Here is a 16,212-nt window from a genome sequence, read left to right as displayed (position 1 = left end):
CTCGTGTACTCCCCATTACGACTCTAGAGACATGAGATACAGAGAGGGTACATAACTTGCCCAATGTCACACAGCTAGTCTGTGCTAGATCTGGATATGGACCTGACTCAAGCTTATGCTTTTCATCACAGCACTTTGTGGCCTCGGCCAGCAGAGGAGCCACTTCTACCAGGAAGCTAGGGGTTGGGGGCTTGAGGTTTCTAGTTACAGCTCTAGAGAAATGCCACACCCTATTTCTACCTGTTTGCCTTCCCTCTTGCTTCTAGCTCCCAGAGCCTCCACTCAGGCCCTGGGTTTGTGATTTCAGGTTCCGAGGCAGGTGCAAGGGACAGGCAACCAAGCCTGGTGGCTAAAAGCACAGGCTCTAGGATGAGACCGATTTGGCTTCTGTCTACTTCTGTCTACTTCACACCTTGGGCCTTGCTTCCTTCATCTGTAAGTGGGAATGATAATTCAGTCCTGTGGTTGTTCTGAGGATTAAACAAGATGACTTATGTAAAGCTCTTAATACAGTTCAAGGCACAAATGGATTCTAAAAAAACTTAGCTACTGTTATCAATAAAGTGTGGAATAAAGGGTTGGTTTAGGGGAGGAGAACTAGTAAAAATCAAAATAAAAGAACACATAGAATTTAATATGCTAGAACTTCTCAGTCTGGATGGGCTTCTTGTCTAGATTTAAGGGCTTATACTGCTTTTGGGGCTCTGCCACTGAATGGCAGGGAATGTTTCCAAACTCTTCAAACAAACGGATCCATCTGTAGCAGGCTGGGAGGTGGGGGCATGGGAGGGCAATGCTATGCCAGGATGGGTCAGAAGTTCAGGGAAGAGAACTCGTTATCGATCAACTACCAGGCAGGGTGCCAGGCTCTCTACCTGTACTATCTAGTTTGATTAATCTTGTAAGGAGGTGGTAGTAAACATACTTTTTAATTGAAACAGACAGGTTAAGTAACTCGTCAAGGTCACACAGCTAAAGAATGGCAGAGCTGGAATTTGAACCCAGGTCTCCAGGACTGTTAAAATTGGAGGGAACTTGTAGGATGTCCAAAAGGGGGTTCTTAGCTACTCACAACCTGCCCTCTGCCTGGCCATGTCCCTACGCACCCACCCATAGGCCAAGACCCAGTTGGGTGAGCCAATAGCAGGCCCCAGCATGTGCCACCTGGGGCATGCCAGGGCCTAGACTCTCTGGTACCCTGGAGGAGGGACATGATGCTAGCACCCCCCCTCCCCACGATGGAAGCCTGTCAGACACTGCCACTCCCCTCCTCACATGTTCCTGGGAGGCAGGATTGGGAACCCCTACTCAGGAGGGGCTGGGCATAGCCTCACTCATCCCGGGTTGCTGCAGACCCAGGGAGAGGCTCCAGAGTGGTCCTAGGTACAGGAGTCCTGACCCTCCGGCTGGCCGAACGCCCCCCACCCGCCTCCGGGGAAGTTGAGCGCTGAGTGGCCAGACCTCCACCCAGAGGACCTAGGCAGGTGGCAGCACAGAGCCTCAAGGGCAGCCGGCCCCTCTGACCTCTCATCGCCACTTCCCAAGCGTCCTTCTCTTCTGGGGAACAAGGCGCCAAAGCTTTGGGACTGTCCTCTCTAGGTAGTCAAGAAGGCCAGGAGGGACAAAGCACACCCCCTCCCCCCAACAGGGCCTTTGCCCCACTCCGGTTCCGCGTCCGAATCTTTTCCCCACCGCACCCTCCAAGGCAGGCCCGGGCAGCTCATGAATGAACTGCACTGTGCGGGGCGCAAGGAGAGGACACGCTCCCGGGGCCAGTCGCCTCCCCAGTCCTCCAACCAGTCCCTAGTCGGGCTGGGGCAGTGGCCGGCCTCACGCCAGCACTCGCGAACCCTGCCTTTGCCGGAGCCCAAACCCCTACCCCGGGCCGACCTCGGGGGTACGCGGCCCCTGGAGCAGGAGAAAAGATAAAAGACACCGAGGGCATTGGACTTGGCGACAGTGGAATCCAAAACTCGGGGGCGGGGGCGGCAGATTCCCCACAGCGGCGGAGGGCTGATGGGGCGCAGCTGGAACCCCGGAGGGGCGCGGAGGGGACGCGCACCTGGACTGGGCAGGTGGGAGAAGAGAGGCGCTACGGGGCCAGGGGAGAGGGGTCCCACCCCTCGGATCTCTCAAGGGGTGGGGACACAAGGCGGTGTACCTCTGGACCCCCTGTAGGGGGTGGAGGACTCATATTATTGCTTCAGGATGGTGCGGGTTGGGGGCAGCGCCCGGCACCACTGGGTCCCGCGGGCCCGGGCACCTCTGGGTCCCGCAGGAGGCTGAAGGGAGGGGACGCGCAGCCGAGTCCGGGGTTTTTCTTTGGATGGTGGTGGGATCCTCAAAGAAAAGAGAGGGGGCCGGGGAAGGGTCGCGTACTCACCCCCAGGCGCAGACTCGGCTCCAGCTCCGAGCCCCGGGTTGGGGCGGGGCGGGGCTGGGGGAGGGGGAGGGGGAGTCGCTGGGCGGCTCGAGCTCCGGGCTCCTGCGGCGGCCGCGGCTGTGTCTGGGGGAGGGGGAGCGGGAGGAGGGAGGGGGAGGAGGAGGGGCGTGGTCACGAAGGTCCCACCCCCCACGCCAGCTCACGCAAGGCGCGCGCGCACTCTCAGATCGCCGCCCGCCCAGCTGGGTCCGATGCGCAGGCGCAGGACTACAGGCCGCGTGGGGGGGAAGGCGGCCCTGGGCCAGTGGGGCCCGCAGCGGGATATTCCAGGGCGGCGAAGGCGGTATGGAGTGGGGGGCGGGTAGGGGACGTCACGCTCCTAACTTTGCTGCTTCCCCTCTCTCTCTGCTCCCCGCAGTAGGGGAGGCGGACTCCCCCGGGTGGGGAGGAAGGGGAGGATCGTGGGCCCTTTGGGGGCAGAGGGGCAGTGGGAGGGTCCCGACGGGGAGGGAGGCCTCTAACCCAGACCCTCCGCCCTCCCACTCCCCAGGGTCGCCCGGGCTCCCGTGGCCTCTGCGACCCCGCGCCCCCGCTTACCTACTTTCCCGGGGAAGGGGCGGGGTGCTGGCCGGCCACGCGAGGTGGCCTCGGTCGGTCACTCTGGCGCGGCTCCTCGGGTTTGTCTACTTCTCCCTTTCCTTTTCCAACCCGAGCCCTGAGATGACTTTGTGACTCGTTTGCCTGGCGCTTCTGTACTGTGGAGAATGAGTCCACCGCTTTCACTGTCATGCCGATGAGTGGCTCCCCCGGCCCCAGGGGGTTCCCAGGTTTCTCATTTCACCAGAGGCTGCATCTGCCAGGGATTAAGACTGGGAAGATGAGAGAGAGAGATGTGGGTGTGGGTGTGTCTGCGCGTGTGCATACTCCTGTATGTTACCCACAGGACAGATCACAAAGTCACACGGAGTACCAACTTGTTCGTTCAATTTTGGGTTCCTGGAAGGGTCTTATCCCTTCAGGCTTGAAGAGAGACGGTCTGGGGACAGAAGAGAAATAGTGCTTTACACGATGGGCAGTAATTGAACTTTGCCACCCTAAGAGATCGAATGGACTGAATTGATAAAGGGTTTCACAAAAGAGCGACTTAGGCTGCTGGGGAAAAGTGGGAAGGTTGGGAGGTGCTTCAGTCTGGGCTGCTGGACCGAGGAAGGGCACTGCCTACGTGGTGTGTCTGGTTCTTGTGGTTGGTCAGTGTCTTTGCTGTCTGCTGTTTTTTTTAAAGAGTTCATTAGTAGCTTGTGGGATATAACTGTAAGGTTTTGATGCAGTTCAAACTGAATCCTCATTCAAACTGCATCCCGTTGGTTGGTTGGAAGTCCGTTTGGTGGATCGTGGCCATCATTTAAGAAATGGAGTTCCTGTCATGGCGCAGTGGTTAACAAATCCGACTAGGAACCATGAGGTTTCGGGTTCGATCCCTGCCCTTGCTCAGTGGGTTAAGGATCCAGCATTGCCGTGAGCTGTGGTGTAGGTTGCAGACGTGGCTCGGATCCCGCGTTGTTGTGACTCTGGCGTAGGCCGGTGGCTACAGCTCCAATTCTACCCCTAGCCTGGGAACCTCCATATGCCGCGGGAGCGGCCCAAGAAATGGCAAAAAGACAAAAAAAAAAAAAAAGAAAGAAAAAGAAAAGAAAAAAAAGGAAAAAAAGTGAGGAGTTCCTGTTGTGGCTCAGTAGAAACGAATCTGACTGGTATCAATGAGGACGCAGTTTCAATCCCTGGCCTCCCTCGTTAAGGGATTGGGCGTTGTGGTGAGCTGTGGTGTAGGTCTCAGATGAAGCTTGGATCCTGTGTTGCTGTGGCTATGGTGTAGGCTGGCAGCTGAAGCTTGAACTCCACCTCTAGCCTGGTAACCTCCATATGCCTCGGGTGCACCCCTCCCCCCAAAAAAGAGACAGAAAAAGAAAAGAAGTGATGTAGAATAGAAAAAAAAAAAGAATGAAATAGTGTTTCTGGATGCTTGCTTCCTCATATACACACACGTGAGTGTGTATTATTAGGAAGTGTTGTACAGTGTGTTTCTGTGTCACAGAGAGGTACACAACACATCTGTTTCCTGTGTTCTCCTGTTTGCACTCTTGCCTTTCTCAGCCTGCATTTTCAGTCATTTGAAATTGTTCACGAGAATGCAGTTTATAGTACTAGGAATATACAGGAAAGAACAGAGTGGGGGGTTCCCATCGTGGCACAGCGGAAATGAATCCGACTAGAAACCATGAGGTTTAGGGTTTGATCCCTGGCCTTGCTCAGTGGGTTAAGGATTCAGTGTTGCCATGAGCTGTGGTGTAGGTGGCAGACCCGACTCAGATCTGGCACATTGCTGTGACTCTGGTGTAGGCCGACAGCAACAGTTCCGATTAGACCCCTAGCCTGGGAACCTCCGTATGCCTGTGGAGTGGGTCTCTTTTTCTCAGGGAGGTTGTTACTACACCAGAAGAAGGACAGTTCACTCTTCACTTATGGGAGTAAGAACAAGAAGCATTTTGTTGGGGTAGGAAGTAGGTTGGATTACGTAGGAAGGACAGAAAGGGAGATGGGGTTAAGCTGTGTTTAGTAGACTGCCTGATGGAAGTAAGCTTTGTAGGTTTGGATTCTGGGAGCTGTTTGGGGTAGGAGCAAGCAGTTTTGGTGAAAAGGCATCTGTTCTTTTTGTGTTTTGTTTCCCCCCCCCCTTGTTTGGAATTGTCCATTTTGTCCTTAGTGCTTCTTGGATGTATCTGTCCTATGAAACTTTTTATGTGGTGTGTTGGTTTTATGGTTGTAAAGCTGGTGTGATCCATTGCTAGGTAGCACTAGTAATGGCTATCTGGAGTGGAAATGGAGTCTGTAGTTACCTGATTTGGGGAGCTCTAAGGATCACTAGAAGGCATTTCTCATGTATTGTTACTTAAAAAATATTAACAGCTAGAAATGTCAGCATGTGGTGCACTCTGGATCTCTTTCTGCCTGTGCCCAATGAGGGTCATATTAACATATTAACAGGAGGAGTTCCCGTGGTGGCTCAGTGGAAATGAATCTGACTAGTATCCATGAGGATGTGGGTTCGATCCCTGTCCTTGCTCAGTGGGTTAAGGATCCTATGTTGCTGTGGCTATGGCGTAGGCTGGCAGTTGCAGCTCTGATTCGACCACCTAGCCTGGGAACCTCCATATGCCAAGTGTATGTATGGCCATAAAAAGACCAAAAACAAAAACATATTAACAGGAAGAGGAAACATTTCAGAAAACCTGAAATGAGAAATAAGTGCATGGTGGAATCCATGAAGGAACCATGGTCAAAATGTTTTCCTCTTGCTTCTGATGAATAGGGTAAAAACCTCCCCAAGAGTCACCCCCCCACAGGTGGGGGACTGTTGGGCACTTTTGAACTTAATTATTTATATTCTCCTCAGCATCTAGAATCTTACATGATGCAAGAATCCTTTGAAGCATGTCTTGTCCTACTCCTGTCTTGGGGGGGTTTTGACATCTGGACCCATATAAGATAGATTTTCCTGTTGTTTTTGTTACTTGGATAGCTCTTGTGGCCATGCAGAGGCTTGGGAGGGTCTCAAAAATCAGGTTACAATTGATCTTTCCTTTTCAGAGGCTGATGGTTTGTTCTGGGTTGTTGCTCACCCTGGTGTGATCTTTGCATATGTATTAACTGTGACAACCAGCTTGTAAGAGAGGACCCTGATCAGATCCCAGAAATGTTGCTTTAGGTCAGGTAATATGCTCTCTTATTAAGAAAGGTGTCAGGCAATTTATTATTCACCAGTGAAACAACTTGGAGTGGGAAAGCCTCCTTGTCAAAAACTTAAAAAAATTCATCTTTGTCATTAGAAAAGAGGGAGCACTTTTCCATGTCTACTTTAAACTGAAAAACACTCTCAGGACTGAGTGATCTTTTTTTTTTTTTTTTTTTTTTTCCTTTTTATGGCTGCACCTGCCCCAGATGGAAGTTCCCAGGCTAGGAGTCAAATCAGGGTTGCAGCACCACAGCTCACGGCAACGCCAGATCCTTAACCCACTGAACAGAGCCAGGGATTGAACCCACATCCTCATGAACACTATGTCGAGTTCCTAACTCGCTGAGCTGCAATGGGAACTCCCAGGACTGAGTGATCTTAAAGAGACACCCATAGTGCTGCCCTGAGGATCAGGGGGTGAAGCCCTTCTCCCTGGTCAGGATCTGGAAAACAGACTGCTTGTGCTACAGACCTGCGCCCTACTGGTTAATTTCATTCCCCCACTTGAGAATGATCCCTTTTGTGAGTGAAGCTAAAACACTTCATTTCCATGCCTCTTTGCTCTTCCCAATGACTCCTGCTTGACAGAGTCACTGAGGTCTGGAGAATTGGATTCCAGTGTCACAGACTTAGCAGGAGAGGAGGGGAGGGAGGGGTGGAGGAGATACACTTTCTTTGGGCTTTTCATCCATCCCCCCACCCCACCCTCCAAGCCCACCTGACAGCTCCATAAACCTGGCTCTTTGCCTGACTTGGTAGAGGTACTGATAGGAAAGAAATAGGTATGAGATTAAGTAGAACTTAACTTTGCCTTGTGCGATTTTCCTGAGTTTGACCCTGCCAAGAATGTTACAAACTTTTTCCTGGAGCTATAGGTGTTTGCACACCTGTGAGGTGGGGATGGCTGGAGGAGCACAGCTAAAATAGATAAAATCTACACATTGAAAAACCAACTTGAATAATTGAGAACTGTCAGATATGTTTAGGAACCATGATTTTAAATACTTCCATAACAAGGTTGAGCAAACAAATACACAGTAAAGAAATAGATACATGTAGATAAACTGAGAGAAGAGCCCTGGAAATGTTTTTTTCTTTGTGAATCAAATTGAGAACTGGGGTCCTCACTGGTTGCCATGGTAGGAACAAGCCCATCATGCTTTTGAGGGATGCTTCGCTTATTGATAGTAATGCTGTGAAAACTCACACCTTTGCAGGTGTATCAGTGTCAGCTTCAGCGTTGGTCCCAGGCTATGCTGGGTGTAGTACAGACATCTGTTGAAAAGACAGCTTCTTTAACTCCTGCATTTTAAAAGATTATGTGACAGCTTTGATGGAAGAGAAAGAGTACTTGTGTGGGGTGTGTTTATTCCTGTGAGGTTCATTAGTGGTTAAAGCAGCATCTGAGCCCTGTAGGTAATGTGCAGGGCATGAGATACAGCTTCCTACCCTTCTAACCTTCCTGGGACAAGTCTACAAAGTGCTTAGCAAAATGACACTTACTCTGCTGAACCTGTACAACTGTTTAAGATCCTTATCCGAATCAAGCCTCCCGGAAAGGGTAGGTCTTTGTTGTTAATCTTTGTGTTTCCATTGGGTGCTTAGGGATGAAATTAACCAAGAAAATGATCTGTGTGAAAGTACTTTGAGGATTGTAACATGTAATACTTGTGTGAGGTTCAAAACTTCCTGAAGGAGAATCCTTCTACCACAAGATAATTGTGTTTAAGCAACAAATAAGAGTACTTTGGGGTCCAGAATGTTTGGGGCAAAACCAGCAGGAGATGGGAGGGGTTCTTGGGCGTGACAGGGCGGAGGGTCCAGGCAGTTCCCTTTTTTTGACTCCTTGAAGCTGCCAGGCCTCAGCTTTTTCCTGCTTTACGAAGGACATCCGCATCCTTCCACTAGGCAGCTTGTCCTTTCTGTGGCTGGGCCTTGCACTTGGTTTTTCTTGGTGATACTTGTTTCGCCTCTCCTTTAGAACCTGTTCCTTTTGAAAGTTCTCGGAAATGTATGTAAGGTGCCAGGGCCTAAAGATGGAAGTTGTTCAGGTAGAAACAATGTATAAATGTAATGGATCTTTGATACTAAGTACAACAGCATTTTTCTGATCCCCTAAAGCTCAAGTAATGGTACTTTCTAGCTTTCCACAAAGTATCAGGCTCTTTCTGTCTGCTCTTCTAGTTTAGTCTCGGTGTATAAAATTAGCTAAAAATGAGCTCTCAGTGTCTAGGAAGCTCCCCCAAGTCCCTGGGAGCCTGGGTGAAGGGCCCAAGAAAGATCACCAACCCACCAGCACAGAGCCTCTGTGAAGCTGGAGGATGAATTGCAATTGCATAAATTGTATCCCTTGAACAGATACTCACCCAGCTCCATCTGTGTGCCAGGCACTGTTCTAGGTCCTGAACATGCAGCCACGGACAGGGCAGGCACGGTTCCTGCCATCACCAAGCAATGTACTCCCAGTGGGGACCTATAAGGTGGTGCCAAGTGAAAAACTCACCTGTGTCCCTGAGATGTACAGTCCTCCCTGGCCTCCACAGCTGCAAGGAACCCTTAAACCAGGGTGGAAAATGAGCCCAGCTCCTTGATTGTGTTAAGTGATTTCTCTCTCTCCCTCTGGCTCTCTTATCTTCCTTCTCTTGCCTGGCCCATTCTCCCCCCTGCACCCCTCCCCCACCCCAGAAGTTGTGATTCATCTTCCAGACCTGGAGGGCAAGGCTCAGTGCTGCCCAGGAAGTGGCCTGAAAAGCCATCTCTGGCACCGGAGTCTTCCAAATACCTGGCCTCCTCTCAGCGAGCGGAGAGGAGGAAATATCACCGAGGTTAGTTTCCTTTGCAAACACACGACTCAGAATAACACTGCTTGTGAAATGAAGCGTTACGTATAGACGGATCTGAAGTGAATCAGGGCCTGTGTCCACAGGATGGAGTTATCCTAGGAAATAACACCAAGGTCAATCAAAGGTGCTTTAAAGTAAATTGCTGTCTCCCTTGCTCTTCTGTGCTCTGAACTGGTTGTTTCCTGATGGGATGAGGTGTTTCTCCACAGTGGGCACCCTTGGCCCAGGAGATGGTTCCAGGGGCAGTAAACTTAGCCTGGGCTGAGCCTCCCATGGCCAGCTCCATGGTTCCCCACAGGGGTGTTTGCAGGTGATGTGCTGGTTCCCGATATTCAGCTGAGAACTCTGCAGTATTTGGATTGCCCTATGCGGGGCCGTGGCTAGGGGGAATCTGGCTTTCTGTCGGTTCCCTCGTTTATTTTATTCAGCAAATAGCGATTGCACTCCTACTCTCTCAGGGCCTGCTGGGATCTTTTGCTGGAGTGGCAGTGGAGGGGGCCATAGCTTTTTTGTTTACAAATATACAAATATATTTGGTTCTCTTAATGCTTTCAAGGTCATAGGAATGCTTACTGCCATCCTTTTGATGACTTTAAGTCCTTTGAGTCAGGAGGTCAGTATCTGAGCCAACAAAGAGCTAGTGAAAAGTCTTTGAATTGGGCCTTTTCTTTTGAAAATGGAGGTGCTCCCTGGAGACGGGAATGTATTACTCTGCATTTGAGGGCAGTACCAAGAATCCTGAGTCAGTTTGATTCCTGAACACCTGTAGTGAGTTCAGACACCAGGCTGTCAAGATCTCTGGTTTCTGAGTTTGGAATAGTGAGTAGCAAGAATGAGAATGTTGAGGGATATCAGCCCTATCTCAAAAAGAAGAAAAAGGAGTTCCCATCGTGGCTTAGTGGCTTATGAACCCAACCAATATCCATGAGGACGTGGGTTCGATCCCTGGACTCACTCAGTGGGTTAAGGATCCGGCGTGGCCATGAGCTGTGGTGTGGGTTGCAGATGTGGCTCGGATCTGGCATTGCTGTGGCTCTGGTGTAGGCTGGCAGCTGTAGCTCCTGTTAGACCCCCTAGCCTGGGACCCTCCATATGCCATGGGTGCGGCCCTTAAAAGACAAAAGACAAAAGACAAAAAAAAAAAAAAGGGAAGAAGAAAAAAAATCTAAGTTTATGCCATGTCTGAGTTTGGCTAGTGAAAGTCAGGGCAGTGAGAGTTCCTTTGGCACAGGACATCCAGTGTCCTCGGGGTGCAGCGCGGTGGCAGCACCTGCTGCAGTCTTGCACAGAGCCTCCCAGAGGAGATGGAGCTGGGGCAGACTTAGCTGGACGGAGATGGACTCAGGCTTATGAGCAAGGTGCTGAGGGCCCCACCCCACCCCACCCCTGCTTTGGGTTTGTGCACAGACTGCCCTACAGATTTTAGAGAGGTGCCTGGAATGGTGGGGTGTGTTAAACTCACATCAGGAAAGTTCTGGGAAGCCCCCAGGCACTCCTACAGTTTTCAGACTCACTTGTGCGCTGTGGAGGAAGTGGTGCAGCCTGGAGAGCTTGGAGGTGCCGAATGCAGGAAGGCAGGTGGCGCCGGGCTCACCTTAAGGGCTCCATGGAGGAGCCAAGGAGCCTCTTTTCTCCCAGGAGTGAGGGCAGGCCCCGCAGGCACAGTTGGGAGGGCCTGGCTAAGATTGGAGATAACTGTAGCCTGGACCAGAAGGGCTGCTTTTCAGAGTGACTTTTTTTTTTTAAACCACTTTTCCATTATTGCTCAGAGTGTGGAGCTCTTTGCCACCTACACTACCAATTGTCTTCAAGACTTAAATTGGATTAGAGTGAATAACTTTCACCTGATGTTTGTCTGTATTTTAGTTGGTTCAGCAAGCCTTGGGATGGGGCTGAGTAAAATGTGCATGTGATATCATATTCCGGATGGAACAAGGATGATCTAACTGTTGGAAAAATAGTAGTATTTAAATTAAAGTTACCATGTTAACTCCATTGAGAAAGAGCATGGGTTCAGGGGTGTTCCCTTCGTGGCTCAGCAGTTAATGAATCTGACTAGGATCCATGAGGATGGATGCAGGTTCGATCCCTGGCCTCACTCAGTGGGTTAAGGATCCGGCGTTGCCGTGAGCTTCGGTGGCTCGGATCCTGCATAGCTGTGGCTGTGGTGTAGGCTGGTGGCTGCAGCTCCAATTTGACCCCTAGCCTGGGAACCTCCATATGCCACAGGTGTGGCCTAAAAAAAGAAAGAAAAAAAAAAAAGAGTGTAGGTTCAGGAAGCCAGGGTTCAAATTTCAGCTTTGTCACTCCTAGCTGTGTGACTTGGGCAAATTATCTAACCTCTCTGGGCCTCATTTTCTGGCATATAAAATGAGGCTGATAATAGTGCCCATTTCATAGTTTGTGTGAGGCCAAAATGAGATGATAATGTAAAGCACTTAGCCTAGTGCCTGACGCGTTATAACTACTCGATACATTTTCACAAAGAAAGAAAACAGAAAAAGACAAGATGACTTCAAAAGTGCTCCCCACCCTGAGCCCCTGGGTGAAGTGGGCTTTGTACAGCAGAGGGAGGCTGTGTGGTGTGCGGGGAAGACCCTTGGACCAAAGCTGGGTCCACTTCTGTTTCTGCCCTCAGCTAGATATGGGGCTTTATACAAGTCCTTCCCTTTCTCTGTATCTTAGTTTCCTCATCTTCAAACCTGGACGTGATTGATGACCATGATGATATGATAGATGATGCTGGAGCGGGCTGGTAGCCATTGAGTGCGGGCCTTGTGCTCCAGCGTATCTCACGACCACCCTGTGAGTAGGTGTTACAGTTGGGGAGGCCGAAGCCGCTGTTCCTTGCCCAGGGGCTCCCCGAGCTGCAAAGGTAAAGCCGGCTTTATCAGAGAGTCTCTGGTTCTGCGTGTCAGATGTTAATAGTTCTTTAGGTTGGCTGCCTTCTTCTGCGTCTAATTTTCTGATCATAATTACATTTTGGCCAATGCCTCCTGGGTTGTCTTAAAGGAAAGCACTGGAGAACTAAGCTTGTGGCTTGAGGCTATATTGTAGGTGGTAAGCATTTTCTGGAGGGCTTAGGTGTTTCTCTGAAAGTAAATAGTGGCCTTAACCCCACCCTTATTAAATAAAGTCTTACCTAAGGTGCTTGGAACTTGTGCAAGACCAAGCCGTGTGTAAATACTGCAGTGGTAGGGGCTTTCTCAGCAGTACTCTCAAGTGAGGCCCTCTGGGACCAAACATTTGGATGGAAAACAGGCATATCTTGCAGCCAAAATGACCAGTTGGCTATAGGTTTTCCTTTACCATTCCCCTCACTGATGCCCAAGTGTTGCAGGAACCTGGGGCTTGCCACCTTTTTTGGTGCTGGGGAGCCACGGGCTTGAGGTTCTGCCAGCTAGAGTCACCAGTGGTGGCTCGGTGTTTGCTCTTTTATCTCCAGCTTCTCTCCCAAACCCCGCTTTCAGCTGCACTGTGGGGTAGGTGGTTTTTATGTTGTCGTTTGGGAGACCGACACAAATAGAGACCTTGGTCAGTGATTTGGCAAGGGCATCCTTTGGCTCTACATTGCTAAACTTGAGCTTGTCCAGGTGTTCTGGCTTTTACATTTGGGGGAAAGGTGATGTGACAGGCAAGCTAGGCAGGGGCTCAGATAATCTGCTTTCTTGCAGGGAGCCAAAGTTCTGGTTTCAAGAGGCACACAGGCAGCGTCAACAAGGGACCAGAGAGCAGGCTTTCCTGTGTGGAGGACATGGGAAGTGGTCCCTGCCAGGGTGTGTCCCCGAGGATTCACGCTTTCCTTCTTCCTGTGGAAGTGATGTGATGATGAAGGCATTTTCTGTGCTCTAGTGTCAGCTACAGCAAGAACTGCTGTGGGCCATCCCAGCTCTCTGACCCCAGTTAGAATATGAGTCAGCAGAATTGTTGCTGGAGCTCCATCTAATCATCTGCGTATCTTTTAACCACTAAGATTTATATTTAGTGACTAATGATCTTGTGCTCCAAGTGCCATCTCCCACACAAGTCCCCAACAGCCTTTGGGGGAAGAAAACAAAACAGCAACAACAAAAACAACTGGCTCTGAGTGAGGACATTGACTTTGGAATAAATCCTTTCCTCCTCTTCCCCTGCAGGGTTTACCATCTCGGGATTGCATGGCTTTCTGTACCGGGCTCCGGGGCCCCTTCGCCCAAGTGAGCAGAGCCCTCAGCCAGCGCTGTTTCAGGTACCTTTTCCCATTAAGCTCTGAAAGCCGAGTCTTTGAGCAAACCTCCTGTCATGGCTGGGTATTTGGATGACAGAAATGGGAGCGGAAGCTCAGGAAGGTGGATGTGGGGTCGGGGAAAGCTGAAGGAATTGGCGGAGCTGGGGTTTGGCCAGCCGAGGTGAGGGGATGCGTGAGGAGGGAGTTGCACTGGGGGAGGGATGGGGAGAGGAGACGGAGGAGGATGAAACCTGCATCCCTACTAGACTCTGGTAGGGAATCTGGTGTCTTTTGACACTGTCATTCCCCCGGTGCATTAAAACCTTCTCTTTTAAAAGTGGAATCTATTTAAAAAAAAAAAAAAAAAGAAAACCATTTACTACCAAAAACTCCAGCATGACGGACCCTCCCCCTTCCCCAGTTAGATGCTAAGCCAGGGTGGAGAGCGGAGCACAGTTACATTCCTGTTGGCAAACGCCTTTTGGCCTCGTTCGCGCACTCATTCCGCAAGCGTTTGCTGAGCCTTGTGCCCGGGGTTGGTCCACAGAGGGATGAATAAGAATTGCTTCCTGCCCTGGAAGAGTTCTCACAGTTGGCCATGGGAGCAACGTTGGAAACAAGTAACTCTAAGAAAATGTGACCAGTGTAACAATAGAGGCTTGTACAGTTCTTTGGAAGGCCTGAGACAGGGCCTGAGACTGGAGGAGGAGGAGGAGGAGAAGAGGAAGACGCAGGCCGCCTTGTGGGAAGGGGAGTGGGGGCAGGCCCTGTCCAGGCCCCCAGGGAGGTCCGAGAGGCCGGGTGCACCCAGAGAACTCCAGGGCTCTTACCCGGGGCTCGAGCTCATGTGTGAGTGGTAGGAGGTGGAGGACCTCAGGTCCACTGGGGCCAGGTTGTTGACAGTGTGGACAGCAGGGTTCATAGAACATTCCTGAGCAGGGGAGTGGCCTCTGTTTTATCTTCTAAAAAGAGCCCGTGGTGGGCAGAGTGGGGTGCTCAGGGAGTTGGTTAGGACACTAATGTCATAGTCTTGGTGTGAGTGAGGGGCTGCTGGGTGGAGGAAGTGTCCAGGGCGTGGAGGGAAAGGCCAGGGGTGTTTAGGAGGTGGGATCAGGGGCAAGGAGCACCCAGTGGATGTTGATGTAGAGAGCTTGATGGCTTGGGCCCTGGAGTTTCTGGAGAAGCCATTATCTTGGCGGGAAAGACAATGGCAATGAGGTCACCTTGGGACCTACTGAGTTTGTAGCATCTGTAGGTCATGTTGTGAGGAGTTTAGAGTGGAAACATGGGACTGGAAGGCAGGAGAGTAGTGGGGCTGGAGTTGGAATGTATTAGTTGGAAACAGTGGGAATAGACAGCGTTGCCCAGGGTGGGCATGTGGAGTGAGAGGAGAGGACCCGGGTCGCCCTGAGAACGCCATCCAGCACTGAGGTCCTAGCGACAGGGTGAGAATTGTTTGAAAGACAGTTACCTTGACTTATTTTCAGTTTCTGCCACTTTGTGTCATGGGACTCCCTTAGAAAACACACTCACTTGGGTCTTCTGGTTCCCAGCGACATGTAGATGGGACATTCGGGAGTCAGTGCATTCTTGGGGAGCAGGTTTGGCAGGCTAGGCAGTGGGTGAGGCCTGGCCCATAAGGTATTCCCTTAATCCTCAGAGGCCTTTTGGGAACTAAAGGCTTTAAATTTAGGCTGCTGTGAAGTTTGCTGTAATAGAATATCTGGTGCTCTTGAAAACCCATCCAGATGGAGGTCCTGAGCTGGCAGCAGGAGCTGTCAGGAGGAAGTTCCCATTGTGGCACAGTGGTAATGAACCTGACTAGTATCCATGAGGATGAGGGCTCAATCCCTGGCCTCGCTCAGTGGGTTAAGGATCCAGTGTTGCTGTGAGCTGTGGTGTAGGTCACAGACATGGCTCGGATATGGCTTTGGCTATGGCTGTGGCTGTGGCTGGCAGCTATAGCTCTGATTTGACCCTTAGCATGGGAACCTCCATATGCCTCAGGTGTGGCCCTAGAAAGCACCAAAAAAAAAAAAAAAAAAAAGTTTTATCAGGAGAAGTGAGGGCCCTGCCCCGGCAGAGGCGTCTTCCCAGGCACTGCTGTGCCAGGCCCAGGCCGTGCTCTGTTCAGTGCATTGCTGTTGTGCTCGCTCCAAGCCTTGCCTGGCAGAGGCCTCTGGGTCCTGCCCAGCAGAGATGCAGACCTCAGACCTTTTTCCTCTTCCGCCAGCACCACTGGGAGCCTCAGTGCGATTCAGAAGATGACTCGGGTGCGCGTGGTGGACAACAGTGCCCTGGGGACCACCCCGTACCATCGCCCCCCTCGCTGCATCCACGTCTATAACAAGACCGGGGTGGGCAAGGTGGGTGACCGGATCCTGCTGGCCATCAGGGGGCAGAAGAAAAAAGCGCTCATCGTGGGGCATCGCATGCCTGGTCCCCGCATGACCCCCAGGTTCGACTCCAACAACGTGGTCCTCCTTGAGGACAACGGGAACCCTGTGGGGACCCGAATCAAGATACCCATCCCCAGCAGCCTGCGCCAGAGGGAAGGCGAGTTTTCCAAGGTGCTGGCCATTGCTCAGAACTTTGTGTGAGCAGACCCAGGGTGCCAGCCAGGGGCTTGTGGATGGAGCCGTTCTGAGAACTGTGCCTCTGCTGAGAGGGAGCCCTGGGAATAGTGTCCTGTGGGAGAATAAACATTTTCTTGTACGTTTGAGCTTCCTGGGTGTGGGTGTGTGGTAAGTGCTGCTGACGCAGTTAAGAGATGCCGCACGGGATGGTGATCTTTGCCTGCAGCAGCCTGTGAACTCACCCACGGCTGTCAGGCTCTGGATAGCTGAGGTGCAAGTCCAATGCCCATTTATAAAGGTACAGTGGAATCTCACTTTCTAACCGGGCAAACTGCTTATTTATTTGCCTTCCAAGTGTCGTCTCCTTGTGTCAGAGGGCTGTGTGGGCACCGTTTCCTCCAGGGGAGCACAGC

General features: G+C 51.3%; 2 protein-coding genes across 6 annotated transcripts in view; one reads left to right on the top strand and one right to left on the bottom strand.

The window, feature by feature from the left end:
• The window catches only part of TMEM63B (transmembrane protein 63B), a 32,662-nt gene extending 23,897 nt beyond the window's left edge, over positions 1-8,765 (bottom strand). For 2 of the 3 annotated variants that reach the window (XM_047797815.1, XM_047797817.1), the window contains exons 1-3: positions 8,677-8,765; positions 2,981-3,252; positions 2,384-2,506 (exon numbers count right to left, since the gene is read on the bottom strand). The gene's annotated coding sequence lies outside the window, so the exon portion shown is untranslated. Of the gene's footprint in view, positions 1-2,383; positions 2,507-2,980; positions 3,264-8,676 lie in introns of those variants that run through there. The other variant, XM_047797816.1, reaches the window with a different exon arrangement.
• MRPL14 (mitochondrial ribosomal protein L14) lies at positions 2,616-15,945 on the top strand. 3 transcript variants are annotated; one of them, XM_047797820.1, is made up of 4 exons: positions 2,616-2,726; positions 8,880-8,998; positions 13,153-13,244; positions 15,457-15,945. In XM_047797820.1, exons 3-4 carry the CDS (start codon positions 13,174-13,176, stop codon positions 15,821-15,823), a joined length of 438 nt encoding a protein of 145 aa, XP_047653776.1. In that variant the 5' UTR covers positions 2,616-2,726; positions 8,880-8,998; positions 13,153-13,173; the 3' UTR covers positions 15,824-15,945. The 3 variants fall into 3 exon arrangements, with proteins under 3 accessions (XP_047653776.1, XP_047653775.1, XP_047653774.1); XM_047797819.1 differs by having other exon boundaries at positions 8,859-8,998; XM_047797818.1 differs by lacking the exon at positions 8,880-8,998 and having other exon boundaries at positions 2,618-2,726.
• Positions 15,946-16,212: the final 267 nt, after the last annotated feature.

This window comes from Phacochoerus africanus, chromosome 9 (assembly GCF_016906955.1).
Source record: "Phacochoerus africanus isolate WHEZ1 chromosome 9, ROS_Pafr_v1, whole genome shotgun sequence".
NCBI lineage: Eukaryota > Metazoa > Chordata > Mammalia > Artiodactyla > Suidae > Phacochoerus > Phacochoerus africanus.
The sequence above is the reverse complement of the archived record's forward strand: the minus strand, read 5'-3'. Positions and strand labels throughout refer to the sequence as shown.